The sequence below is a fragment of the Chironomus tepperi genome, unplaced genomic scaffold, assembly GCF_022539635.2.
Source record: "Chironomus tepperi strain 1889 unplaced genomic scaffold, CSIRO-AGI_Ctep_v1 contig_260, whole genome shotgun sequence".
NCBI lineage: Eukaryota > Metazoa > Arthropoda > Insecta > Diptera > Chironomidae > Chironomus > Chironomus tepperi.
The window spans coordinates 396,277-423,486 of record NW_027226382.1 but is presented as its reverse complement, the minus strand read 5'-3'; the positions used below and the strand labels follow the sequence as shown (position 1 = coordinate 423,486).

At 29.9% G+C, this 27,210-nt stretch overlaps 4 protein-coding genes across 14 annotated transcripts in view; 2 read left to right on the top strand and 2 right to left on the bottom strand.

Moving 5' to 3' along the window:
• The window catches only part of Syx1A (Syntaxin 1A), a 33,111-nt gene extending 23,718 nt beyond the window's left edge, over positions 1–9,393 (bottom strand). For 3 of the 6 annotated variants that reach the window (XR_011544535.1, XR_011544537.1, XR_011544538.1), the window contains exon 1: positions 8,844–9,392. Coding sequence is in view for 2 of the 6 variants with exons in the window: in XM_070641931.1 (XP_070498032.1) it covers positions 8,844–8,876 (33 nt within the window). In the remaining 4 variants the exon portion in view is untranslated. Of the gene's footprint in view, positions 1–8,843 lie in introns of all 6 variants that reach the window. The other 3 variants (XR_011544536.1, XM_070641929.1, XM_070641931.1) reach the window with 2 other exon arrangements.
• Positions 9,394–9,811: 418 nt separating this feature from the next.
• Arl1 (ADP ribosylation factor-like 1) lies at positions 9,812–11,021 on the top strand. Its single transcript, XM_070641895.1, has 4 exons — positions 9,812–9,952; positions 10,070–10,267; positions 10,324–10,580; positions 10,643–11,021. Exons 1-4 carry the CDS (start codon positions 9,949–9,951, stop codon positions 10,724–10,726), a joined length of 543 nt encoding a protein of 180 aa, XP_070497996.1. The 5' UTR covers positions 9,812–9,948; the 3' UTR covers positions 10,727–11,021.
• A 3,885-nt stretch (positions 11,022–14,906) lies between these two features.
• Positions 14,907–24,471, bottom strand: Gbs-76A (Glycogen binding subunit 76A). 6 transcript variants are annotated; one of them, XM_070641924.1, is made up of 4 exons: positions 24,376–24,471; positions 23,480–23,562; positions 17,140–17,452; positions 14,907–17,014 (listed from the first exon to the last, which is right to left on the bottom strand). In XM_070641924.1, the coding sequence occupies exons 3-4, from the start codon at positions 17,443–17,445 to the stop codon at positions 15,125–15,127; spliced, it is 2,196 nt and encodes a 731-aa protein (XP_070498025.1). In that variant the 5' UTR covers positions 17,446–17,452; positions 23,480–23,562; positions 24,376–24,471; the 3' UTR covers positions 14,907–15,124. The 6 variants fall into 6 exon arrangements, with proteins under 6 accessions (XP_070498025.1, XP_070498026.1, XP_070498028.1 ...); XM_070641925.1 differs by lacking the exon at positions 24,376–24,471 and adding an exon at positions 23,864–24,267; XM_070641927.1 differs by lacking the exons at positions 23,480–23,562; positions 24,376–24,471 and adding an exon at positions 20,620–20,921 and having other exon boundaries at positions 14,907–16,360; positions 16,490–17,014.
• Positions 24,472–25,532: 1,061 nt separating this feature from the next.
• LOC139091700 (uncharacterized) lies at positions 25,533–26,963 on the top strand. The gene is made up of 2 exons (XM_070641854.1): positions 25,533–26,057; positions 26,139–26,963. The coding sequence occupies exons 1-2, from the start codon at positions 25,740–25,742 to the stop codon at positions 26,859–26,861; spliced, it is 1,041 nt and encodes a 346-aa protein (XP_070497955.1). The 5' UTR covers positions 25,533–25,739; the 3' UTR covers positions 26,862–26,963.
• Positions 26,964–27,210: the final 247 nt, after the last annotated feature.

The following is a 27,210-nucleotide window of genomic DNA, read 5'->3' as shown; positions in this document are numbered from 1 at the left end:
ACATAATTTCTGTTCTTATCGCCATCGTATGTGCTTATTGGCATTCGCATGAATGTGAATGTGTAAAGATTATGAGACAAGATTTAGTACCTTTATACAAACGATGGAATCTGTGCTACTAGAAAAATCACATCTATACGGGAAATCGTAATTTTTTATGTATTTTCTTCTAAAACATTGAACGTTCAATGTGATTATTTTTAAACATAAATTTCAATGTCATTTATGAACTACCTAACATTAAAATGGAAAACGATTTTGATTTGTAATTTATGATTATAGTAGAGAGATTCTGACAATCATCGTAATCTTTTAAATTTACTATAACACCCCAAAATGTTTAAATAAAACACAAAATAGATCGTGACAAGGAGAAAAGAGGTTTCATGATGTCGATAGAGTTCAGATCAAAATTCGTAAATTTAAATAAACTTTATAAAGTTCTAATAATTCTATTTATACACCGTGTTGCACATATACATTTGATAATTAGTGTTGTTATCAGGTGCCTAACTGAAGTATAATTGCGTCACCGGCTCAAGCATCCTAATCATTAAGATTTCATTCACTAGATTACACGACGAAATTAGCTGTTAAGGTTCAAGCATCCAATTATTTCAAAAATACGTCTAGATCATTTTTAAATATTTCTGTGGAATTTGTCAGGAAAAATGGGGGATTCAAGTGAAACGTGATTATTCTGCATTTATATTTAAATTCATACAGTGAACTTAAAATGGGAAATTCAAATTCTTTTCCTTTCCAAAAAAAAAAGATTTCTTATCTTTTCTTACATTTTTAAAATATCAACAAGCAGACATAGAGCTTGATATAAAATTTTAGTCATGGTTAAAACCATTTCTTTAAATCAGACTGGACATGAATGTCACGAGCTTTATTTTGTATTCATACAATACATAAGTTATGTTTTTCATTTCTTTATGCTTCACATAATATATTTAGGGGTATAACTTTTCTTTTTTTGTTGGCTCTTTCTGCAATATCTATTCCTTTAGAATGCTCGCAAAAATTTATTTCTTTCTTAAAATCCTTAATGGATAATCATTTGATAAGCAGATCACGTATCATTTCTTCATTCTGTAAACATAATTACGTCTGTTACTGTCATCAGTTGGGGAAGCTTTTTAAATCGATATTCAGTATTTTTAGGCCTTTTTATATTGATTTTTTAAGAGAGAAATAAAAGAGCTTTGTACATTCTATAAGCGTTGAATTGTCTTGCTTGCTTTCACTTTTTATTATTCGTTATAAGCTTTTATGTATTTTTATTACAAACCCTAACAGAAAAACATTTTTCTTTCGTCTCGTTTTATCTAAACCATGAATATTTATTTAGCAGTTTCTTTTTATTATATTTTTTTTCTGTCGAAATATTTTTAGAATGGAAGAGAATGAAAATCTTCTCAAGACGAAAAACAGAAACGATATAATTTTTTACTAAATATTTTACGATCATTGAGAAATAATATTTCGATATTGAAAAAAATAATCAATAACTTCTTGACCTCAAGAATGTACATTGAAGAATGTTTTGGTGGAAATTGGCGATACTAGCAATTACAATTGTTGCTTCTTAAATGAACAAAATTAGATGCCTAAAAATATTACAAAATTTTAAACTTTGAAGAATCAAAGTTACATATTGAGATGTTACTGGAATGTTGAGGTTAAAGTTTGAGCTTTAGGTTGTTAAACTATCAAAAATCATAAAGCATTAGAACGTAGCTTTGCATGATCTAGAAAGCTCAGCAATAAATCAATTTGGAAATCCTTTTAATTTTCAATTTTATCAACATAATCTCAACCGAAACAAATTAATTATAATAAACTCAAATGTGCATTGATTTAAAAATTAATTTTAATTGAAGAATTATTGCAATTGCTGCTTAAATGGATCACGAGTTTCCATAAGAGGAAGATTTCATTGGAGACGAGCCAATTTTTGTCAATCAATGTAGGAAAAATAAGACGAAAAAGTGAGCAGCATTAAATATTTTTCCATGCTATTCTTAAAATGGAATACCCACAGCCTCTTTTATTTCATTGTTTTTCTTCAGTTCTTAGTCATTTAAAAAAAATAATAATAGAGAGGAATTTTTCTTTTTTGTTTGCGGTTCTCAAAATAAAAGTTTTATGGAGTGAAGATTGAAATAAAACAACACAATCAAAAGAAAATTTGAGGCGTGTTGAAGAGAAATGAAAACACAAACAACATTGAGTGCATTGAGAGGAATAAGAATAACGACAAGGATAAAACATTTCAGTTAATTCTGTTTCTTTTGCTACCATTTGGAAGAAATTTAATCCAATGAAAATCATAAAACATGACTGCTTCTATATTCAAATATTCTACAAGCTCCATATTCATTTTTATATGTAGAACATTTCTAAAAATATATAAGAGATATTAAAAAAAAATTCAATATTATGAACAATTTAAAAATGCATTAAAAATGAATCTCTTGTGCATAAATTGAATATTTGTGAAGCTTCTTCTTGCTCATTTCTTGCGAAAAAAATGAGTGATTCATTTCTACGTACTCTATTGTATATATATGTATTGAAAGAAGCAAGCTATCATTGAACATAAGAATAAAGAAGTATGTATCAGAATTTCTGAGTCAAGGAAATATATAACAAAATTAAATACGTGTTTCAAAGCATCTCGAAGACATAAGAGGATGATTTTTCTTTTATGCACTTTCAAACTCTATTTGTTGAATACACGAAGCAAAAATGAGGGAGCATAGTGCAACTGATACGCCAAAATGTGGGAGAAATAAATTATGCTATTTCATTATCTATATTATCGTATCTGGAAAGTGCTATTCTGTAAAACCATTCACAGCAATTTCATCTTCAATAATTTTCATCTCTTTCTCACATTCTCTGACGCGATTCATCCTTGTAGTATTCTATAACTAGTCTTTATCTGTCGATAACACGGAGTTTTAAGAAAAATATAATATTTCCACAAAAAAGCTCAATGAAAAAATATTTTCCTTAGATAGAAGAAGGGAGAAAATTTAATCTACAACTATTTCTATGGCATAAGACATGAATATACAACTAATAGCTGAAGGATGTAAAATCAATCTATGTTTAACAAAACGTTTCTTTGTATTATATATTTTACATTTTCTCATTCGCGATATGAAGCAAATTACAATAAAATGAAAATTTTTTTGAATTATTTCAGCAATTCATTTTCATTCCGTATCATTATCTTTATTGATTGTACGATAAATTTTTCCTTGGTATTGAAATTCATTCTTGCTCATTGTAAATTTAAGCTTTTCAGTGCTAATGGTGAAAATGATCTATTTATATTTTTCCATTAATTTTTTTGCACATTTTTGGTTGTATTATTTTCAGCTTTTTTTCTTATTCATAAATTAAATATAATTATTGGAATTTTACGGTGGTATTATGTTTGATATTCTCACGTTTAGCTGAAGTCTAGCAAAATTTATTAAGATTTGTAGATAATTTGAATATTCACGAAAATACACAACAGCGCTAGCATATTATATTAATGAGTCAAAAGAATAATGACGCAATGTCATAATTACTAGATTTTGCTTCCCCGCTTTTGTATAAAAATGGTAATGTGACACAATTAATAAAGAAACTAAGGTATAAAATTTCCTCAAAAAATCAATAAATGTTGCATCTTTTTCCTTCGGTGTTCGAAAAGTTTTTCTCTCTATTGTTAGACGCAATGTCTGTGGAACTTTCTTTAAGGAAAAGAAACATTTTTGAATAAAATCTATTTGACAAGAAACGTCTTGATTTTATATTGAAAGGAGCTTATAAAATTCAAGTTCATGATCGAATTTGTAATTAATTCAAACAGTTTGATTGTCGTCTCCTGTGCCTTTGGCATACTGTGATAATCACAAGAAATGTTACAAATATTCATTGCGATATCCAACGTCTAAAAATAAATACTAACATTTTTTAAACTTTCTTAAAAGTTCAAATGCATAGCATCTAATCCACCTAAACACTTAATCTCTCTATTCATATTTGCTATATCCTTACATCCGACCGTAGGAATGAATACTATTTTGAATATATATCTTTATATCTATAAAAGCTTTCAGTCTTCATCTCACTCGACCCTTTTGTTTTTCCTCGTGCTACACAAAACTTTTCGTATTAAAGCGACTAAAAACTTTTTTCTTCTCTTACACTGAACATACATGCGTATACATCCTTAAGAATTTATTTGAAAAATCTCATGAGAATACTAAAGGGGAAGACATAGAAACCATAAAAGGGATCGTAAAATGAAATTGTAAAGAAAAAATGAAAGAATTGATTTTTTTTTTCAAGTTTAGTTTCAACATCGTAAAGTGATAAATTATTAAATACATTAAAGCTTCTGTGATACAGAGGCCGGTAGCACTGAGAAACGCATAAAAAATATTATGATGTTGTTATAAGCACTAGGATTTTCAAAGTATTCAGGGTCGTTTTGTAGAACAAGAAAAAGTTAAATCCTGAAATTTACACTGGAATGAAAAATGGATAAGAATTACAAGTCATGCATGTAATTCTTAATCAAATTTCAACATTTATCTTAATCACAGAAAATCTCAAGCGTGACATTGGAGAGGAGAGCATCGAAAAATAAATGAAGAATAAGGATAAAGTTTATTTTCATACCATGACGTAGTAATCATTGTTATCGACAGTCTTTTTTGTTAGAATTGTATGATGAGAGTAATTTGAATTTCTTTTTATGTCATGGACGTTGGCGAGAAGTTTGAGAATACATCTCATTATGAAAATTACATTTCTGAGAAAGGAACGGAAATTTCATGAAAAGCTTTTCATTTTTCATTAGCATTTCCATCCGAAAAAAACTTTGCTAATAGAAAATCGAGAAATATCTTGATATCAAAGTTAGTGAAATTTTATCACGAGACGACAATAAATGAAATTCATTTACATTGGAATCTCCATTACTCGTAAGACTCATGACATTTTCATTTTCATACTCTCGTACCATAGAACACAAAAAAGCTAAATGCTTTAATATATTATAAATATTTTTCTTCTCGCATGCACAACATTCTTTTCCTTAACACTCGCCCTTCTGTCATTTTTTATTTTCATTCATTCACATCTACATAAATTCATTCATTGAATGTTTTCTACTGCAAAGTGAAAAAGTATATAAGAGAATAAGAGATGGAGATCGAATTTATTGCGTCACGCAGTATTGAAGTTGTTTTTTTTATTACAAGTATATGTGCAAAGAAACTCAATGTTTGGGATCTTATGAGTAAATCTTCTTTCACAAACTCTAAAAGAAAAAGAACAGAAGTACAAAAGAATGGATTTTTACATTGAAGAGACGGAAGAGAAAGAAGAAATCGAATAAACTTGTTTATTGTAGGCGGATGATCAAATAATGCTTATAGCTGAACTGGTCGAATAATTAATTCGCCACAAATAATTATTCTTACAATGTGGGCTGCATTCATTTGCAAAGAGAAAGTCTCCAAACATCTGAGAATTGTAGATTTTTCCAATAAAGCTAGAATATTAAAAACTAGGCACTATTAGTATTTTAAAAATCTACATATCATATAGGAAGCTCCATAGTCGTTGTTATAAACGTAAAAATAATTCCCGATTGAACATTTTTAAAGTACTCTTTTAGATTGTTCCGTTACTGAAAGCTTGTAGTTGGAAAAAATTTAGGTCGATTAATTATATCCTACGAAAGGGATTACGAGATATATGTGTGATGTGTCGCATTCGGAAATAAAGGTTCAGAAAAAAAATTAGAAAAATATCCTGTTAAAAGTAACATAAATCAATTGCAACAGATCGAACATTTCCTACTAAAATATGAATGACCCACTCAGAATGTCATATTAACACAACATCACATCTGCTTCTCTCATGCAAAACTATATAAAACCATGATGTCATTTTATTTTATTCACACATTTTATACTCAGCAACAATCTCTCTTATATTTCGTGCATTATGTGATTCCCATTTAATGTCGATAATGGGATATGTGTATGTGAATCCCTGGCTAATGGTATGTTTTGATATCACATTAAGGCTTTTTCTTTTCTTTCGATTTTTCCTTATTTTCATAGTAACGTAAGAAGAAGCAACACTTCATCGATTTTGCTAATAAATATTTTCTTTTTGCTTAAAAAAAATACGTCAATTACATTCGAAATGCTTTCACTTTTCTTGTATAACATGAAATAAAAATAGTGCATTTCAGTAAGCTTATTAAATGAAAATGAAAGCTTCAAAAATACTTTAGGGTTAACAAATGACATGCAATTCTTATGAAAAGTGTATCAAATAAAACAATTTTAAAAATTCATGACGGATGCAAGGTAAAGAGGTGTAATTAGCTCTCATAGTTTAACTACACATTTCCACTTGCATGAAGGGCATTTTGGAAGAATCATGAGCGTTATTATTAAATGAGTAGAATAGAGTATAGCCAGCTCGAGTAATTAATTAATCATTCATAAGCCTCTGGTTTAACATTTCTTTTCATCAGCATTTTTTTCTATCCTATTTTTATGCTATTTCCTCATTGTTATGAATTTCATAACAATAAGAACGAAAAAGAAGACATGAAGAAAGTCTTTTTTTCCACAAGATAAAATCACTAACAAACAAAAGATTATTTACTGAATGCAGTTAAGGATTTCAAGAAGTGAATGAAATGAAAAGATTGAAGATAACGTAATCGACGACATTTTTTCTCCCTCAATCATGAGCTATAATTAGATGTCTTTTAATTGATGTGCATGAGAGCAGCTTCCATTGCATTTAATGTATTGAGTAATTGATCGTATCAGAAATAAAATCCCAGTCTCATAAATATTAACATGAAAAACGAGAAAAAAAATCAAGTTAAATATGTGAACTGTTAACATTTAATCAAATGAATAAACCTAATTGGTGTGAGTAAAAACAAAACTAGGGTCGAAAAACAAGGAAGCATTTTTGATAACATACACATTTGAATTGGATATAAATTATTCATATTCCATTTAACTATCCAGGAGCAAAATAGAAAATCAAGAGTCTATGTATGTAATGCTAAACATTTAATTGATCTATCGACCGAACCATTACTCATCCACGTATTGTACTCATATGCTAAATGAATGAATGGAATTTTTATCGCGTGTATCAATCGTAATTGCAACAAATTGAATTCGATTCCACTGAAATGACTGAAAAATGAGCGAATAAACTTCTTTTTTGACTGTTATAAATGTGCAATTCATAAGAGAATTTCCTTTTTTTTCTTGAATAAATTTTGGTATCTGTAAAAATTCTTTTCATAACTGATGGTGTTAAAGTAGCAACAGATAAAAAAAATTATGCAAGTGGGAAGATCTCGTATAGTAACATGATTCAGTAGAAAGGAAGAAAAGCAAAACCCACATTTTCAATAATGAAGCTACCCCAATCTCATTAAAATACCATCTATCTCTTCTTTTTATATTCACTTGCTCCTCACTCTTTATGCTTATTCATTATTTGTTTCAAATGAGTGTTTTGTGTGAATATTTTGAAACGGACACGTAATGAAATGCATGAATGAGAATTTGTCATTGTCAGGTTTTGCAATCTAGTTAAGGATATTGTGGTAAAAAAATTATGATTAGATGAGCAACTTGCAATTATTGCATATTAGGCTTTAAGAATGCTTTAGACAAATTGTTGCTAAAAGCACGCAATTTGGTCACATCTTTAAGCAACAAATGATTAGCGTGAAATAAAACAGGAATAATTTCATTCCGGAATGACGCTAAATGTGTGTGCTAAATGGCTGTAAATAGTTTCAAAGAGAATCATTGAAAGAACCTATTCAAAAGTTCTTCATTCACATTCACACAACAGTAACGCTTCACAGTCAAAGAATCTCTCCCCTTGAGTTAATTATGAGATTAAAAGCATTTTGTTTAAAAATAATTTATCAGTCAAGTACAATTTGCTGGTAATACATTGACGCATTGACTTAAAGCACCCATTTATATTTCAATTTATTTCCGTCTTGCGATAACAGCATGTATACAATTTCCATAATTTCACATGTTAACAACACACTGTTAATCATTCGTAAATTTCTTACTTGAACTGTATAAATTTAGAATTCCAATAAGAAAAATCTATTTACACTTCTAATGGATAAAATTGTTAGTGTATTTTGAGCATTGAGCTTTGAGCACGTCATAAAGAGGTGTAAAAATAATAATTCGTTATCAAATCACCTGTGGAAAGCTTTGAGATAACAACACAATGACTAATAACAAGGCGACTAAAAAAAGAAGAAGAAGAAATGCTCAATCGAGCCTTGACAAAGTTTTTGAATGGAAATTTCAGAAAAAAAAAACTTTAAAACATTGCGCAAAAAACAATGATCTGAGCTTCATTCACAACATTCTTATGATTCAATTCAGTAAGCTTCAAGTTTTATGACTCATTCAAGCAAACCCGTACAATTAGAACTGCGATGACACATACCGTAACTAAAATACTTGACATAAGTCAATTAATGAATTTTTCAAAGGTGCGGTCAAGGTTTCAAGATTTTAGGTTCATAATTTGGCACAGACATGTCATTTCTGCACTTTTTACAATAACCTCACACAAATTTTCCTTCTCTTTTCTCTCATTTTTCCAATAGAAAAAACGAGGAAAACAATTAAACCCAAAGCTTTTTTCATCGATTCCCTCTTATCTATTCGCAAAAAAATGAACTCGAGGAAAAACTTTTCACTTTGCCCATTTTTGTGTCGTGAATTTCTCGAACTTACCGCTTGTAAAGCTGCTAATCTATCCTTCGTCATAATGCTTTTTAATGTTGTATTTCAATATTTGTTGAGGCAGTCGCTTGGATGCTAAAGAAAAATCACTTTTGGGATTTGCAATTTTTTTTTCTATATCAATTTTTTCGAATGATGGAAAAAAATTTCCAATTTTTTCAATTTTCACCACAAATTATGCACTTTTCTCTATAACCCTTATATTATTTATATACTATATAGCATTCACTAGGCTTCCATTGATTTTAATTTGTGATTTATACACGCTAAATCATTAATTTTCACAAATTCACACACGAAATCGCGAAGATTTTTTTCACGATTTTATTGATTTTCTTTCGTTTGATTTGCGCATGAACAAATTTCCTAATGATCAAAATGCAACACGATATTACACATTTATCAATTGATCCACTTAATAAATAGAAGGTATCACACACAATTACTATACTTTAATCAATTTCTAGTGCATTTTGACAAACCAAATTCGCAATGATCAGCTCGAACGACGACAGAATTCAAAATTTCAAAGATCGTTAGTGATGTTTTTACAGTTACTAGTCAGTGATTTGTTCTTATCAAGTTGTGTCAAACAGCTAAATTAAAGTATAACAGTTCTTATGGACAAACCCATCTTGTTTCAATTTTGTTTGCTTAATTTACCAATCATATTGTTATGCAAGACTCTAGTTAATTAATTGCACAATCTTAAATTACGCTTAGAGTTTTATTTCAAAACATTGAGTAATTTTTCTGTATCAAAAACTTCAAAAATTTTATTAGCGGTTTATAATTTTCAAAAATTTAGGTTAATTAACGCCAATTTACATCTTCCTAATGATTCTTTCATATTTAAAACACTTTTAATGCTTAAACTACGATTGCCATTCAAGATTTCTTTAAAAAAATAATTATCGTCAACAGATATCAAAATTTCAAATTTCTAAACATCCAAGAGATCGGGTTTTGATACATAAAAATAATTAAAAACATATTTTCTACAATAAATAGACTAGTTATAAGTATATAAACAAGTTGAGGATTATAAACAATTAAGCAACAATCTTCCAAACATATTTAAAAGTATATATTCAAAATGGGTAAGTGAAAACATTGAAAAAAGAAGTGAATGATGATTTGTCACAAAATTTGAATGTAAATTATTTACAGCAAAAATAGTATTTACTATGATTAATAAATGTTATCGTTATTTTTAGGTGGTCTACTAAGCTATTTTCGTGGTCTCTTAGGATCCCGTGAAATGAGAATATTGATTTTAGGACTCGACGGTGCAGGAAAAACAACCATATTATATAGACTTCAAGTCGGAGAAGTAGTCACCACCATTCCGACAATTGGATTCAATGTAGAGCAAGTGACCTATAAAAATCTAAAATTTCAAGTTTGGGATTTAGGTAACTTTATTTTCAACAAGTTCCAGTTAGGAATTTTACATGATTAAAAATTTTAGGTGGCCAGACATCAATTAGGCCTTATTGGAGATGTTATTACAGTAACACAGACGCAATTATTTATGTTGTGGACTCGGCAGATAAGGATAGAATAGGAATTTCTAAAGATGAGCTTTTATATATGCTTCGAGAGGAAGAGCTTGCGGGATCCGTATTATTAGTTCTTGCAAATAAACAAGATATCGAAGGATGTTTATCGGTAGCAGAAGTACACCAAGCACTTGGACTAGATGCACTTAAAAATCGAACATTTCAAGTAACTTAACCGTTATGTCTGTACGATAACAATTTATTTTAATTGTATTAACTTCCTTGTAGATTTTTAAAACATCTGCAACGAAAGGAGAAGGACTTGATGATGCTATGAATTGGCTTAGTAACGTGCTGCAGAGCAAAAAGTGAATTAAATAGCTTTAATTTAAACGATTATCTATTGCTTTCCGCAATTTCTTTTTCAATGTAAATTTATTTTCTAACTCTACCGTTCATTAAAGTCAAAAACAAGGTATTGATAAAGAAGCCGGCTGCAAGTTTATTAATTTAATAATTTCCTATATTAAAGTGGAAAAAATCTTTTACATGTTGCATACCTACATCATTTCATTTCCAACAATAAAAAGAATGAGTAACAGAAAATTTGTATCTAAAAGAAATTACACCATTAAATAGATTGATAATAAAATTAATTATGATTAAACTTTATTGTCATTCATAAAGTGTTTCAAATTGGATGGAATGTGACTCAGTTATTAGCAATTGAATGTTAGTTGGCCGTGATATTACATTAATTAAATTAAAGCTATCATGACTCAAAAACGACTAATTAAAACGTAGAACTGAGGATTGGTGGAATTTAGGGATATCAAATCTAGTTCCTGGAACGTAAATAAATCGGATGATGCAGGAATGATTTATAAGATCACTTTCTATTTTCTGCATGTTCCAAAATTATAAGCCGTTTGCTAGGGGTTGTAGGGATGTCCATGTTCAATTTTCATAGATTATCACATCTTTTCCTCATTCGTCCCTAATAAATTGAGATGAGAAATCCTTTAGATGTGAGAAATTACCACCTGAATAGCAAAAGGAATGAAACAATGAGGATTATTATTTTTCAAGATAACTTCTCCTTAAACTCTTCTGGTTTTTATTTATCTAAAATTATAATTTACACACGATTTTCAGTTACTTCACATATTCCATGTTTGCTTTGGAGTTTAATTATTGTTATCATGCTACATCATCTTAACTCAGCATGCATATTCAATCTTTTGTTTTCATATATGAGGGGATATCGTTTATTTCTAGGTTGAAGACTAGATAAGGATGCAATTTTATTTCAAATATTATTTGCTGTTCTTAATATTTTTTATCATATTTTAATTCATTTGTGTTCATATTTATTTATTACTCAACACTGAATAAACTTTTATTTGACATATTCGCATGTTATTTGTTCTCAATTAATGTAAAATGTTTAAATTCATTCACCGTTGAATTCATTAACTTTGAGGTATTAAATTTTTATATGTTTTAAGATTTTTTTTCGATTTCATTGCATAAGTTTCTCATTTTGTGATTGCATTTTTAATTATAAAATGTGTTGTTTTTTCATCTACCCCAAGCGACACACCATAGGAAAATGAATAGTGCCGCTCGGCAACATATAAACTATATAACATAAACGTAATAGATAGTAATTATAATGGTAATATATATTTTTTTATTGGCATAAAACGCACTTTAAACTTTTTTCAATAATTTTAACATAATATATAGGTAATTATATAAAAGTGTAGAAACTAATAACAAAAAATCCATGATAGGTGAATATCTTTTTGATCTACTACGAAAAATCCTTTCTAATTTTTTGTGTTGCTTATTTTTTTTTATTTTTTGTTAGTGACAAATCCTTAATTTCTGCACAAGAATAATAACGAGTTAGTTTATAACGAGTGTGTTTCCTTTAAAAGTGATTCCTTAAGTCCCATATATCCAATCTCAATCTTTATTAACGTTACAAGTTGCACCCTTCAGATCCTTATTTTGTTCTGCAAAATATTTTTTTCTCTTTCTTTAACTAATTCTTAACAATAAATAGATTTGATCTTATCAGACATTTCAAGCTTTTCAAAAGCTCTTTTATTTTCATAATAAATAGTTCCTATTTCAATAAATAACCATTGGCGTTTTTACCTTAACTTAGTGTCAATTCAATCAAGAGATGAGCTTTTCGAGGGTACAAAAGGTCGTTCACAAATGATATCTTTCAGGAACCTACCTCGGTTGTAGCTGAAACATCATAAGTGCACGACCTCTTACTATCATTTTTAAGGATTATTCATCAACAATTAACGCTTTCCAATATAATTTCTCAGAAAAATTAATAAATAAAATACCTCCGACAAGCCTCAAGTATGGTTTCTACGAACTTTCAAGACCAAGACTGAGATTACAAGAGAATTCTTCGAAGTCTCGTCCTTAAGATTAATCGAGAACCCTCATCCACAAGATCAGATCTCCATTCATAATTCCTATACATCTTTTGAATCACATAATCATCATCAATCAAGGGAAAATTTCAATGTAACGTCTCACTTTTAAAGGAACAGAATAACAGTTTTTAAATCATTCTCTGAATAGTTGCTAATATAAATATATATAGTTTTACAGACTGGAGTTAATTAAAAGTTTGATCTTCTTCAGAAATGAAAATATAGAAATCTGATTTATTGCTATATACCTAATACAGAGCTAGAAGTCGCCTCGAATTTTGTACGACGTCGAGTTCTGGTATAATATTTTTGGCATGTTGAAAGCTCTTTGATCATGTAATAAGCTCCAGATTAGCAGGAACAGAACTTAAGACGTATTAAAATATTTGATTACAGTCACCTGGTCCCCTACAGACAATGAACATACTTCATGTTGCTCAATATATATTCAATTTTGTGAGCATATTCATGAACATGCATCATGTCTGTTCAGGGATCTGAGTCGGCTGTTAAATCAATATCCAAGTCATGGAAATTAATATACTTCAAAAACAGATTTAATCCCTTGAAGATCAACCAAATTTTCAATCAATTTCAGTCTTGGCTTTTTTTTTATCCTTTGAAAAATTTTCTTTTTGTTCTTTTTTTCATTTATAATATTTTTAAATGTTTATTTGCCTTTGCTTTGACGCATTTAATGCGCTCTTTTAAATCTCATTATAAATTTTTCTCTTTAAAAATATATAAATTTCGTTCTACTTTCGCAATTTATTTAATTTAGTTAATATTTTTTTTATTACGCACCGTGGGGTTCTTATAGCTTTTCAATCGGATACTTCATCTAGTTTCTCTTCAGATTAGGGTTGAATTTAAAAATATGGTAGAATTTATGTCCAGGAATACTTTAATTCTACTTTGTCATATGTAGGGGATTTTCCTATAAACTCATGTATTAAGCTTGTATACATACAAAATCGAACTCGAGTTTTTGAAGAGAATGATTTCCGATTGCTGTGCCGAAAATCCCTTCCATTCTTCCATTGCCTCAACTTTATGATATTCATCATATACATAAAACCTTTGTAGTCATAAAACTACAGCCGGGTTGACGAAAAACTGCAATCTTGAATAGAGATACCAATAGAAGCTTCTACATTTTAATTCCGAAGAACTTTTACTACTATTATTATTTTTGTTAGAAATATTTGTCGTGTATTTATTTGCTTCCATCATCCTGTTCTGTATTTGTTTTACCATCACATGCTTTTCCCTATAGCTTTGCTTCTTTTCTATAAAATAAGAGTTAACTAAAGGATTTATGCAGTTCTATACATTTGACATTTTTGACTAAATTTCGTAAGCAGGAGCTTATGCAAAAGATTATTGATGGTAAATTTCTATAAATTTGAAAAGATATTTTTGAAAATGAAAATCTCCTGCCCATACAAGAATAATCCCCTCGGAAAAGTTTCATATGCAGAAAATATTTCATTAATAGAAAATTGAAAAGAATGTGGAGAGATGTATGGCAACAAAATGTGTATATCAGTTATTAAAATTAATGATGATTTTTGTAACTTTTTCTTTTTTTTTATTTTTGAACTGAACAGAAGATTTTTGGCATTAATTTTGTATAATTGAGTAGGAACTAAAGAACCATTAATATTTTTTTTATTCTCCTTATTTTGCAATTAAAAAGCTCGATCATCTCAAATTAATTATTTGATTCTGATTCTGATGATAAGCAGTCATCACATACTTTTAAGTTTCTCACATAAAGCACTCTCTGCATTGATTATTACTAACTTTCATATAAATAACAAAAAAGAATTATACTATAAATAATCGATGATTAATCATTTGTTTCTTTAAAATATTTTCATTTAAAAATAACAATAATTGAAAGGATGATGAGAGAGACTCAACTATAGAAGTATCAATAAATAAAAACGCTTTAACATTGTATATTGTCTACACGAGCGACACAAAATTATTAGCATGCACCTGGCAGACATTGAACGTTAAAGGTAGATTTTCGTTGATTAAAAAATGGGTTTTATCGTTTAACTTTAAAAGTTAAAGGTAAAGTTAAAGATAACGTCTTTCGATTGCGATACTACTTTATCCGCATAATGACTACACAGGAGCACTTTCATAATCTTACGATTCTCGATGCATTTATATAACAAATGTATTAGGTGAATATGCGTCGGAAATTAGCATATCCACCTAATAATATAACATGACGATAACATTTTTTTATTAATCAATAAATAAAATCCTTTGATGAACGTACGGTATGTGATTAATACAAAAACGTGTTGCTCCATTGACGATGCCCGAGTGGATCGACTTGAACAGCTGTGCTTTCACTAGTAGTCGAACCAGGTTCACTGCTTGTTGATGATGTATTGTTTACATCCGATGATGAGCTGCTATTGCTATTGTCCGTAATTGGACTTGTTTTATGTGTATTGCATGGCAAGCATTGGAAGGAATAATTTGTACCATAATTACTATCCCAATATTGTTCTCCCTTGCATTGAAATCTTACTGCCATTTCTACACGTTGTCCAACTTGCATTGAATTACCAAATAATATAAAGCTGAACTTATCACTGAAGCCATCGCATGAATTCTCTACATAGCTTGCAGTTAAATCTGAATAAGTTCTCCAACTGTCTAATGAGTAGCGTAGGTGTACACTTTTATGAAAATCTAAATTCCTTACACGTACGCATCCCGTTATTGTAAGATTGATTGGATCTGTAACAGCCGCACTTTCGAGACACACTTGTCCGTCACGTAATCGATCGAGAAAGTTTGGTAGACAGCCAGGCTGCTGAAAGAGTGGCACTAAAATTTTATCTAAGGGCGGACCTAACTGTATTGCGTGTGTTGGTAAAGTTACATCCAGATCTTCATATGCTGATTTGGGTACTTTCGGCACTTCATCAAGGAAGGTTCTTACATCGGCTAAATCTAAGCCGAGAACGTCAGCAAAGCGTACAATCTTTTTCCTACCTGGTGTTCCTGGTGGTGTTTTTCCAGTTTTTAATGATGAACATCTTCTCACTCTTGGTGGTCGCTCATATTCTGATTCCTCTGAATCCTTTCTCTTTCTCTCGGACTCTTCATTCAAATCTGTGTCTTCATTTATAGGCTCGGGTGATGCTTCTTTTTCTATTTGAATATCAGGCGGTTCCAAAAGTTTTGATTCTTGTATCTCAATTATCTCGTTAAGAATTTTTTCTTGATCAAATATCTCTTCGTCCTCTTGTGGTGGTGAAATATTTTCCTCTGCGTCTTCATTTTCATCGTATTTAACAAATATTGTTTTACATACATCAAAATTATGAAAAGTGCATTTCTCTCTCTCATCATCATCCTCTATATTTGCTTCTTCATCTTCTCCATTTTGTTCTAAATTAACAATCTCATTTACAATTTCTGTTTCAGTCCTCTCTTCACTGTTTTCCTGTAATGGTATTTCTGCTAATTCTGTTGCAATTTCATTCATAGGCATTTCACCTTCAGCATCCTGTAAAGTAGAATTTGAATTTGAGTTTGCAGTTGACATTGAATTGCTCTCATCACAATTCAAATTCGAACTTGTGGATTGAGATGGTGGAAGTGATTCTGAAGAATCACCAGATTCTAACAGTCTTACATGTCCATTCATTTTACTTGTTGGAGTTGCCGATGATGAAGAACTCGATGGTGATTGAAGAATCGGTGATGGTGGACGAACGGCAATCCTATTGTGACTTAAGTGATGATAAATACGTCGAGGTGGTCTATTTTTTTGAAATTCTACTTGTGGGCAATCATAGAATTCTGTACCAGTGTCCGAAGATTCGGGGTCGAAAAATTGCACCTCTGAACTGCTTGCACTGCCGCGAGATTCGCCTTCAAGTGTTGAACATGGCGATGCACACACAAAACCCGACTCAGGAGCTTGAGTCTCCTGTGGAGTTGAACCTGTTGTTTCTATTAATCTTGTATATTCACACTCATCAATTGGAGAACCTGGTGATTCAGGTTCCATATCAAAATCAAAATATGAATCCGCTGTCTCAACATTTAATTGTGAACTTATGCGAGGCTGTAATTCTGTGATTTCTGATGAGTTTGTGTTGTTATTTACCCATGTTGATGAGCCGTCGACTGCATCTGTTCCATCTGTTTCTTGTTCCTTAAAAAGATAAACAGGAAATGACGAAAAGAAATTTAATTTTAAAATTTATTAAGCGTGAAAATTTCATCAAGCACGGAAAATGTCAAGACCTAATTAAAAGTTTTAATCAAATAAATACTTACTTGGCTTCCCAAAGTTCTCAAACGTGATTGAAGACTCCGGGCAAAAGCCTCAGCCCGTCCACGACAAGACATGTTGAGAATTGCTGTAATATCGCAATTTGATTGATTTTCCAATTCAATATGTGTAACAGTAGCGTTGACCTTGCCAGCGTCAAATGGTTTTGGATTGCTACTGACAAGCGGTTGATGTTGAATTGGTGGAAATTGATTGAGGTGATTTTGATATTTTTGTAATATTGTCGAGTTCAACTGAGCCGGTGTTGGTGGTGCCTGCGACGAATTTTTCGCCGACTGTGAGGTGTTCATCAACCCACTATATAATGAGAAATTAAAGGAATAATATTGAGCAACGGAATTAGAAATCATTTTTAAGAGATAATAATGAGATAAGAGGATTCAAAATGAAAATCAAGAGAATGAGAAAAATTTGTTTTTCATGTATTAATACTTTCTTTTTCGTGAACAAATTACGTAAGGAAAATAAAAATAACCAATAGAAAATATATAAAAATACAGTAATCTTATTGGTGTAACTTTCATGACAAAAAATATTAATTTTCCTAAATACACACGAAATGTACGAGACAATAATAAAAGTGCATTAACATAAACATAGCGCTTTTAAAAGGTCAAAGAACAAGAAGAAGGGCAACGACAGAAGAAGAAGATACAAATTGCGCAAAAACAAAAAGGGACGGGGATAATTTTCTTCGCAAAAACCATGAAAATTTTCTCATCTATTTTCATCATCTGTTTTTACTTTCTTTACAGCTAAAAGTAACTAAAGAGAAATGGATTGAAATTTCAAGCATTCTATATTCTGTGCTATGTGAATGAAATGAAGGTCAATTAGGCATTATTCACAACATGTCTTGCTAATCAGCGAGGCTTCAAGCTTAATGCTTATAATTTAATCAAGGAGATTCAAGGTGTTTTTATTGTTGTTTTGAATGCATGAAACTGGAACCCGTATTTAGATCTCAGCGAATAAATCAGAGCAAAAATTCTAAATAATCACGATTAGCAACAAGCCAATTTTACAAGAACTGTTTACAATTATTACAAGATTATTCTCAATTATACAAGATTGTTCACGAGTGATTCTCATGTGATTTAGTATCCCTGCCTTGAGCGCAATCCCCTCGCGATCACATGATAATGAAAATTCACGGTGTGATAAATGATGTGATCAGCACAATGAGCATGAATTTTTTAGAATCCTATAAAGTCGTTGACCAATTGACTTGAGAAATACATTTAAATAAGTTGTTTAGTATTATGATACAAAAACACTTGCAAAAGCATGCTTGTTTGCAATCTGTCATGTTTAATTTTAGAACTTATAGTTTATTATTTAAAAACAATTAAAATGTTTCAATTCCAAATTCAGGACAAAATCTCTTTTGATTCGTGGCTACTTGCAGTTTAAATATTATGAATTCTTCACACCTTGACGACATTTCTGTCAATTCTTCAACCTATAATCACTGTGTCAGTTAAAATGCTAGACTACTAATAATAATAACATCGACAGAATTATCCTCCTTACAAAGCTTTTTGTCTCGTTCGAAGAAATTTAGACTATCACCTGACTGTCTACCTATTTTCACTAATATTTACAAGTGATTATTCATTTACAGAAGCTCAGAATAGCTCTAAACAATAATATTGGATTAGCACCTTTTGAATACTAATTTACGTGATTCTACATTGCACTGTACTTTGTTTAACAGCTTATGACTGACTACAAATGGTTCTCAGAAAGTGTCATGTTATGTTATTTTAAATAATAGCACACTCAAAAGTTCAAAAAGACCACTTTTGATTAACGGTTGAAGACGAAGAAAATGTTTTGATATGAAAATATTCAGAATGTTCAGCACACGAATTTGTATCCAATAAAAGAAAGAAAGAAAAATCTATCCGTTCATTTTGTTTGCATAAAGTTGCGTGACACCATCAATGATACAATTAATACAGCCAAAAAGACAGAGATTTTATAAACATTTGTGACATGCTTAGTAAGCCACAAGAAAATCACCAATGACGTCAATTAAATGTGATCGAAATTCCTCTAATTTTGAAATATAAATATCCTTCGGAACCAAATATTTCAGAGTAAACTGTTGATGACGTTCACAATTTTCTCACATTTTAATGCCTTGCCATGTCAATTTATTTTTGTAACAGTGATTTAATTCATGTTCCTTTACAAAACTGCCTTCTTATTCCTTTATTTTTGGCAATTTACTGTTTATCTTAAAATTTCCACTCCGTCCATTTTGAGATTATTAATCTTTTTCAGTACGTCAAATTGCATTTATTAATTTCGCGTATGTTTTCATTGAGCTTATCGTCTCGTCGTGGGCTGTTGATATAATTTAAGTATATGATGAAAATAGGATTTTTTATCTTTTATGTTCGTGGATTCTTTGATAACAAACGTTTTAAAATAAAATTATCACTATAATTTATGAAGCACACGAGCTTGCAAATTAAACAGTCTGCCGAGAAATTTGATAATCATTATGAAAATAACAAGCTTGTTTTCGAAGAAGGTATATTTACTTTTTCTTTTCGTACAATACATTTTAGTCATAAGAATGTTGTCACGAATACAAAAAAATGATAACAAAAGTTTGTGTTAGACTTTCAGCATCGATGATTGTATTTATGGTCACAACTTTGTCCTATTGTTAAAGTTTTATGGATATTTTTGAGAAGTGACAAATGTTAGTCTTTTGATATGGAATTACATAGTCTACGAAGCATACAACTTATTTGAATACTGATCATGTTATCAGATGTAATGTTTAGTATTGGAATATTCTCGATTATTCGAAATGATTCAAGGGATTTCAAGGAATGACTTTTTTTTTTTTGATATCATTTCATAGAATTCAGGTGTTGGTATCTGAACACTCTGGAATTATACTTCAATACACTTTTGGAATATAAATTAGAACAAGTTTTAAGCCCGAAAATTATTTAAAACCGTTAATTAAGGATCATTGCTGATTTGCACATCATGTTATAGTCAGTTTCAGTTAAAACCTTTTTGCATATGATTACAGCCTCATAAACCTCAATAATTTCAGTTAAAAATTCAGTTGTAAGTCTCCTTGTTTCTTCACTCAGCAATATTATTTTAAGCTGTTTATTTAAATTTGTCGAGTGCATATATTTAGTTCACTCAAGAATTGAATTTGGCCATGCGAAGATTGAAAACAACATAAAATCTAAATTTAAATTTTACCAACACGCGAAAATATTTTAGAAAATACTTTGGTCTTTGGCTGATCAAACAGCCGGCATGTGCGAAATTTATATTAGTTTTGTTTATAATCAAGATTATGAGTCAATAACCAGTTATTAGTGTTTTTGTTTACGCTTCAGTCAATGGCACGGATTAGTGGTTGTCATTTACTTTGAGAAAATGAGGCTAACAAATATATTTTGAGACACAAAGTTCTAATGTACCAAGAAGAGGAGTCGCCGAGACGGCTATTTATCATATCCTTCCAACCTTCGAATATATGTATTTTTTTCTTGTGTTATCACTTATTCACTCCAATGTTATCTGCACAATAGATTCAACTCAAATAATGTCTGTATCCGAAAAAAAAAGAAAAGTTCTAGACCCACTGTCACTGATTTTGACACATGCCAAATTAATAGACAATTTAAAGTATAGTAATTCAAATAACACAATTATAGAACTAATAAAATGTGGCAAATTCTACAGCATATGCCCGAACTTATTGTTGATTTCACCAATATTATCAAAAGTAAGCGTAAACAAAATAATTTACAAATAGAATACACATCACCGGCATCGCACGAGTGACCTCTAATCACATAGATTTTTTTTATTTTATAAATGTCCAGGAACTTAAAGTTTTTCAATTAAAAATTGAGACATGTCTTCACAATTTTATCACAAGTATGGATTTAATCATACTTAACTCATTCAATGATTTCTCTATTCTTGACTACTTTTTTTCCCTCAAATTAAAAATGTCTCTTAAGCGTTTGATGAAAAATAAATCGCAATACAAGCTATATATTTTTTTGCTTCTCATTCGCGCAAAAGATTTTGTGACAAAACAGAATATTTTCATAAGGAGAAGAAAAAAAAAAGAGGAAAGTCATAAGACCGCAACGTGGGAAATCGTTTGAATTTGCGTGGGGAGAGAGATGATATTGTGTATATATAGAATTCATATCGGCAGCCGAAAAAATAAAAACAAACAAAAATATTAAAAGTGAATGTTATAATTGAGATTGTATTCGGGGAGAGAAGTAAGAATAGCAAATCAGAAGAAAAGAAAATTAATTATCTGCACAATACGAAGTCGACTCATTCATTTTAATTCATTCATTTCTCACTCAAAATCGTATGGTACTACCATTATGTACGCAAATAAACACATAAATCAGTCACACATTTAGGTGATAAGAAGCCCTTGATGTCAATAAATGCATTTACTTTTTTTTGCGATAAAGACCTTTCTTATCACCTATTGCAATTTACTGTTGTTTTCATGAGTAATCTGTTGTTTGATTTTACTGGCTCCTTATATTTTTTTATATGGAAGACTGGAGAATTTTCAAGAAGGCATGTTCGTATTAAAACGATAAACACATTTCTAAACGCATGATATCCTAAATTTAATTTATTGGTGAATGCTATTGACAGCTTTATGTGGGATCTTGAATGGTTTCGAAAATACTTATCAGATATTTTGGAGCTTTGTCAAATAAACTTTTTCGAGATTTTTTAGGAACTCAATATTTCAAATCTTGATATTTTGGATACCATTGTAAATACTTTGCTTCTAAAATGTTCCTATTGTTATGTTCACGTATTTTGTAAATCCTTTAACATAGCTGTACACTCATGGAAGAAATTAAAAATTTTATTCACTGTTATAACAAGATTTCTTGGTTTATTATTCCAGAAGATAGAACACTGGACACGTACAAGACGTCAGGAGTTCAACCATCATTCCTAAATTTTTTTTAGTTTTTGTAATGATTTTTAAAAATTTCACAATTTATAAATTCTTTTTAAATTTTTTCCATGAGTGTAAACGTCAATTAATACCTAACAAAAAATCTCTACAATCTTGAAAATTTGAAATTTTTCGTCCTTTCTTTGAGACTCTTGTGGTTGTAAATTATTCCGTGAGAAGCTCGTACTTTCCTCAAAAATTTTCTATGGGATGGTGTGAATATGTCCGCGTCGGCTTTTTAATCGATACACTAATTTAAACAATAATTTCGGTCCCTTTGGATTATTATAATGGGTATCAAACATGCGTGGAATATGAAATGCCTAACTTTATTGACAGACACATTGCACCAGTAAATGTAAAAATAATCTACATGCATATTCTTATTATTATAATCTTGAATTCAGATCATTCTACGATGTAATAAAACACTAATAGAAAACAATTTCACATCTATCTCTTGAAAGATCTAGAGCAGGAAAATTTATATAACCTGTGACCTATTATGTCATAAAATGTCACTTTGACCTTTCATTGAAAAATTGAATATTTTTATTAATATTTTACTGCAAATATTCTGTTTCATCTATTTAAACAAGCTGGCCTTAAAACGTGTGCGTTTTATAGATAATGTCAATTTAATATTACTAAAAGCATCAATACTGACGCAATATAAAATATATCATTGGTCAATCGTAATAAAATTTTCACTTTTATTTGCCAATAATTCAACAGCTCATTAATTAGGACTCTGATCATGCAGTGCAATCCTATCTTTTCTCATTAAAAGTAATTTTCTTGTCGCCTTGAATTATAAATGTTCATTTTACTTCTCGTCTTTCGGAGGCGAAGGAGTGAATGTTGAAGGATATAGGAACAAGAAGAAGAACAACTAAAGCAATGCCACGCGCACGCTAAAACACCCCAAAATACATTCGTTCTTCTTCTTCTCCATTAGTTTTTTTTTCTCTTCATTTACTACGTTGTTACACATTGAATGGTTTTTTAGAACACGCGAAAGGAACTGAATACCATGCTCAATGAGAACAATAACATTGGGAATGAACGCAAGCATATCCTCAAAAAATTAAGTAAAATTTACGAGCATAAACATCTAAAAGACATGAGGAAAAATTTTTAATCACAACACGCGTACAACTTTTTTTTCACATTTTCTCGTCTGATTCTTGTGTGTATATCTCAGTCAGTAATAATAATATTTCAATTCCAATCAAGTTCACGGAAAGGTCATTGAATTCGGATGGACTTTAAATTTAGATCATAAACAATAGAGAATGAAAGTAAATTATGAATTAAAAACTCACCGAATTTCCAAAAGGAATCCTAATATAATAGCGCACACGATGAATGACTGATTTTTCAGGTGATTTGCGTCAATATAAATATCCTGTGTTAAGGAAAATTTTTGTTGAGATAATGGGTATTTAAGATTAAGCTTATTTCCTCTTCTACGTATATATCTTTCACATCAGAAGCTCATTTCACACTTTTTAGGGTCACGTAATAGCCGAAAAATTTAGTTTAGTTAGTACTTTTTGCTTTACTATACAGACTATATGTGAATTCGAAATGTAATAGATAATAGACTTTAATTAAACGTATAGTGCTTGTAAAGTAGGACAGTAGAAAAAGAAAAAAATTGTAACTAAAATATATGATAATTCAAGACCGACAGATTTAAAACGTACGATGCTTGAAGATTTGGGACAAATGAAGTCACTGGAAGTACCGAAAACGATCAACAAACTGGTGTTATTCCGAGAATGAAAGAAGAAACTGATTTTCAATTAAATGTCGATGGCAGAAATGCAGAAAAAATGAATATATGTGTGCAGTTACAGTATGAATCTTCTCTCGTTCTCTTGATCCGATTATGTATGTTGTTGTAGGAGCAAAAAAAAAGTGAAGAAAATTATCGTTATGGTTCGAGGAACTTTTGAGTTATTCAAAATAAAGTCATTTTATGATGTCACAATTTAATTCATAGATAAATGTTCATTAATTTAATATAGCTTCACACAGCACTTGATTATATATCTTTTATGTTATCTTTTGTCGATTCAGTTTATTCGGTTACCAAATAAACAAACATAAATATTATTTTTTCCACTCAAATTATATTGCAAACTTTTTAGAACTTTTATGCTGTTTAAACTCATTAATTAACATAAAATTGAATTAATTACAATTTAATAATTACATTTTAAGCTTTTGTCACAAATTAAATAAAGCAATAATTAAGTTATCAGTCAAAATTTCGCAGCTTTAAATTTTCTGTATCTCTTTTCTTTGAATGACAAAAGGTCATACCGTAAATGTCGACAAACTTGCTCGTTTCTGTAGAGATTTGTAGGTAAAGATCTTCGCACGTAATTACACCTTGAATCGATTCATCTGATATTTGTTTAATAATAGTTTACAAAATAAAAGTCAAATAAAATGATTGCACCTGTGCGTTTCGCTTAAAAACTGACTTTTCCTTTGCATCTCAACGGAAAAATTTAAATAGTTAAGTTATTATGTTCGATTATCCGTCTGTTTTTGAATTTTCAAGTTAAAACTCTTTCAAGTTCTATTTTGAACTAGACGCATTACAAAATTTTTAAAATTTTCTAATATACACTTTGCCAAATTCTGTATTTTTACGGATATATCGGATTAATAAATTAAAGTAATACCGGAATTTTGGTATTTTGAAATATGACAATCTTTGAAGTAGGGGAAGCCAGGTTAAACAACCAAATTTTTTGAATAAATTTTACTTACAAAGCTTCAAATGTAAATTTCTCTCCATTGCAGCCAATTTCTTCTATCACTTTAGGCTTATATCATACTTCCTTAAATCTAATTTTTATGTCAAGCAATACTTTTTGTTATTATGCAGCAGAAGATTAAAAATTCTCAGTCTTATGTCTCAGCATGCTACGGACATTTCAGTGTCGAAAAAAGTCGACATTTATGAAAAAAAGTCGACTTGTGTCGAATTTAGTTTTTGCATATTTTTGTTTAATTTCAACATTATTAATCATCTATTTTAGCTAGAGATTGATCTACATACAAGAATTGTTCAATTAAACCTTGTTAATCAATGAAAATTAACTAAAATTTGTGAAAATTTGACGGTTATTTTGAAATTCAAACGAAAAAATAACGACCTTTTTCGACATGTCCGTAGCATGTGTCTCAGCTTGAATAATCTCTACACATAACCTAACTTTGCGGGAAGCTTTAAAAATTCTCAAAATCGTTAGAAAGTTTGAATTTCAGAAAACCGGTATATGCACGGATAAGCGACAGAAGACACAACACCAAAGTGACAAAAAATACAGGATAACATTGTGTAAATTTTGCTAAATCTTTGTAAATATTTTTTGTGATAAATTTATTTATTTGATTAAAGCTTGCTTAGTTAATTTAAGCACATAAAAAGTTCAAATAGCTTATGAGACAAAGTACATAAACGTAATTAAATTTGTATTACATCAAAAAATTGATTTTCTAGTCGAAAATTTGCAATTTTAATAAAAGTACACGACAGAAGAAAAAACATAAAATACAAGAATAATGGAAAGTCAGGCACAAACAAGTTATCAAACATTTTTAGAGCAGTATTATAAGGAACAAGAGTTAAGTAGAGAAATCACAGAGTCAACAGGTGTAGATGAAGAGATTGAAGACAAAAGTCCAGATTTTGAGGATGAAGGCAATAAGAACGAAACGGATTTGATGATAAGCAAATTGTGCAGGGTATGCGGAAATCGAGGGCAAATTTATATATATTCCACCATCTGTGATAAGTACCTGACGATTCCTAAAACTCGTCTATCGAAAGCATTAGAAGTCACAATAGCAGAAATGATTGAACAAATATCATCCGAGAAGGTAATACATAATTTCACAATATTATTTAATCATGAAAATAGATATAACCAGATATAACATTTAATTTTTGTTATCTTACAGGTTGAAAAGACAGATTTGTTACCTCAATTCATTTGTCCTCACTGTCTAAGTTACTTACAACATGCATATAATGTTAGATTAGAAATTATTCACACATCGAAGAACTTAACAGAAGCGAGAAAAATTGCCAATGATGAATCTTTAGTTTTAGAAACTAATATGACATCAAAACCACTTACAGCAAATCAACAGGAAATTATCAATACAAGAGAAGAAATTGAAGGCGATAAATATTGGTTTGAGAATTTCGATCAGAAAAATGTAAAAATTAAAATACAGACACCGACCAGAAACAGAATCGATCAAAGGAAAGTTGAAGAAATTAAGTGTCCAGGGTGCTTTAAAAAATCATATGGAGCTAAGTCTCATAACGAGCATATGAATAATTGTCTCATTAATGTTTTAAAAATATTTTTCGGTGAATTTCAAACACTTTATAAAGCTCGATTCGAGAAGAAAATCACACAGGAAGAATACTTAATTAACACTATAAGTTTAATCTTTAATTACACAAAAAAGATTCAAAATGTAGCCAAACGAGATGAAATTGACATTGAAGCGATATCCAAAATTTTACCCGTAATACCGACTGCACAAGCATTTTCTAATCAACAACAAACATTTAAATCCAATGGACAAAATAATACTAGTATCAACAATTATTGGAATAGGGATCGATTTGCATCACCTGACGACAACGGGTATTATTCGAATACTCAGTGAATAAAATTAACAAAAGTTTTACACCAAGCCAATCAAATTAATTAAATGTGTAATTTCATATTTTTAATGTCTTTATGAAATAAAAGTGAGATTGTAAAATAATTTATGAATTACTACCTAAATTCAAAACGGCTTTCAGGACCATAGATTACCAAAGAAATAGAAATTTACTTGTGTAAATTTTGCGTACGTAATTTACGCAATTCGTACGTAACAGAAATCTGATCATTACGTAATAATACGTACGTAATTAAGACAATACGTACGTAAATGAAATCTAAGTATTACGTACGTTTATTAGTAATACGTACGTAACAGAATTTCTACTTTACGTAATATTACGTACGTA

What these genes read in the sequence shown, in the direction of transcription:
- Gbs-76A (XM_070641922.1), bottom strand. Translation starts at nt 20,654, where the DNA reads ATGATAAATAGCCGTCTCGGCGACTCCTCTTCTTG. An exon ending in CTCGGCGACTCCTCTTCTTG is followed by an intron (nt 17,453 to 20,619) that starts GTACATTAGAAC and finishes CTCATTATATAG; the next exon opens with TGGGTTGATGAACACCTCAC. An exon ending in TGAGAACTTTGGGAAGCCAA is followed by an intron (nt 17,015 to 17,139) that starts GTAAGTATTTAT and finishes TATCTTTTTAAG; the next exon opens with GAACAAGAAACAGATGGAAC.
- Arl1 (XM_070641895.1), top strand. An exon ending in ATTTCAAGTTTGGGATTTAG is followed by an intron (nt 10,268 to 10,323) that starts GTAACTTTATTT and finishes TAAAAATTTTAG; the next exon opens with GTGGCCAGACATCAATTAGG. An exon ending in TTAAAAATCGAACATTTCAA is followed by an intron (nt 10,581 to 10,642) that starts GTAACTTAACCG and finishes ACTTCCTTGTAG; the next exon opens with ATTTTTAAAACATCTGCAAC.
- LOC139091700 (XM_070641854.1), top strand. Translation starts at nt 25,740, where the DNA reads ATGGAAAGTCAGGCACAAACAAGTTATCAAACATTTTTAGAGCAGTAT. An exon ending in AACAAATATCATCCGAGAAG is followed by an intron (nt 26,058 to 26,138) that starts GTAATACATAAT and finishes GTTATCTTACAG; the next exon opens with GTTGAAAAGACAGATTTGTT.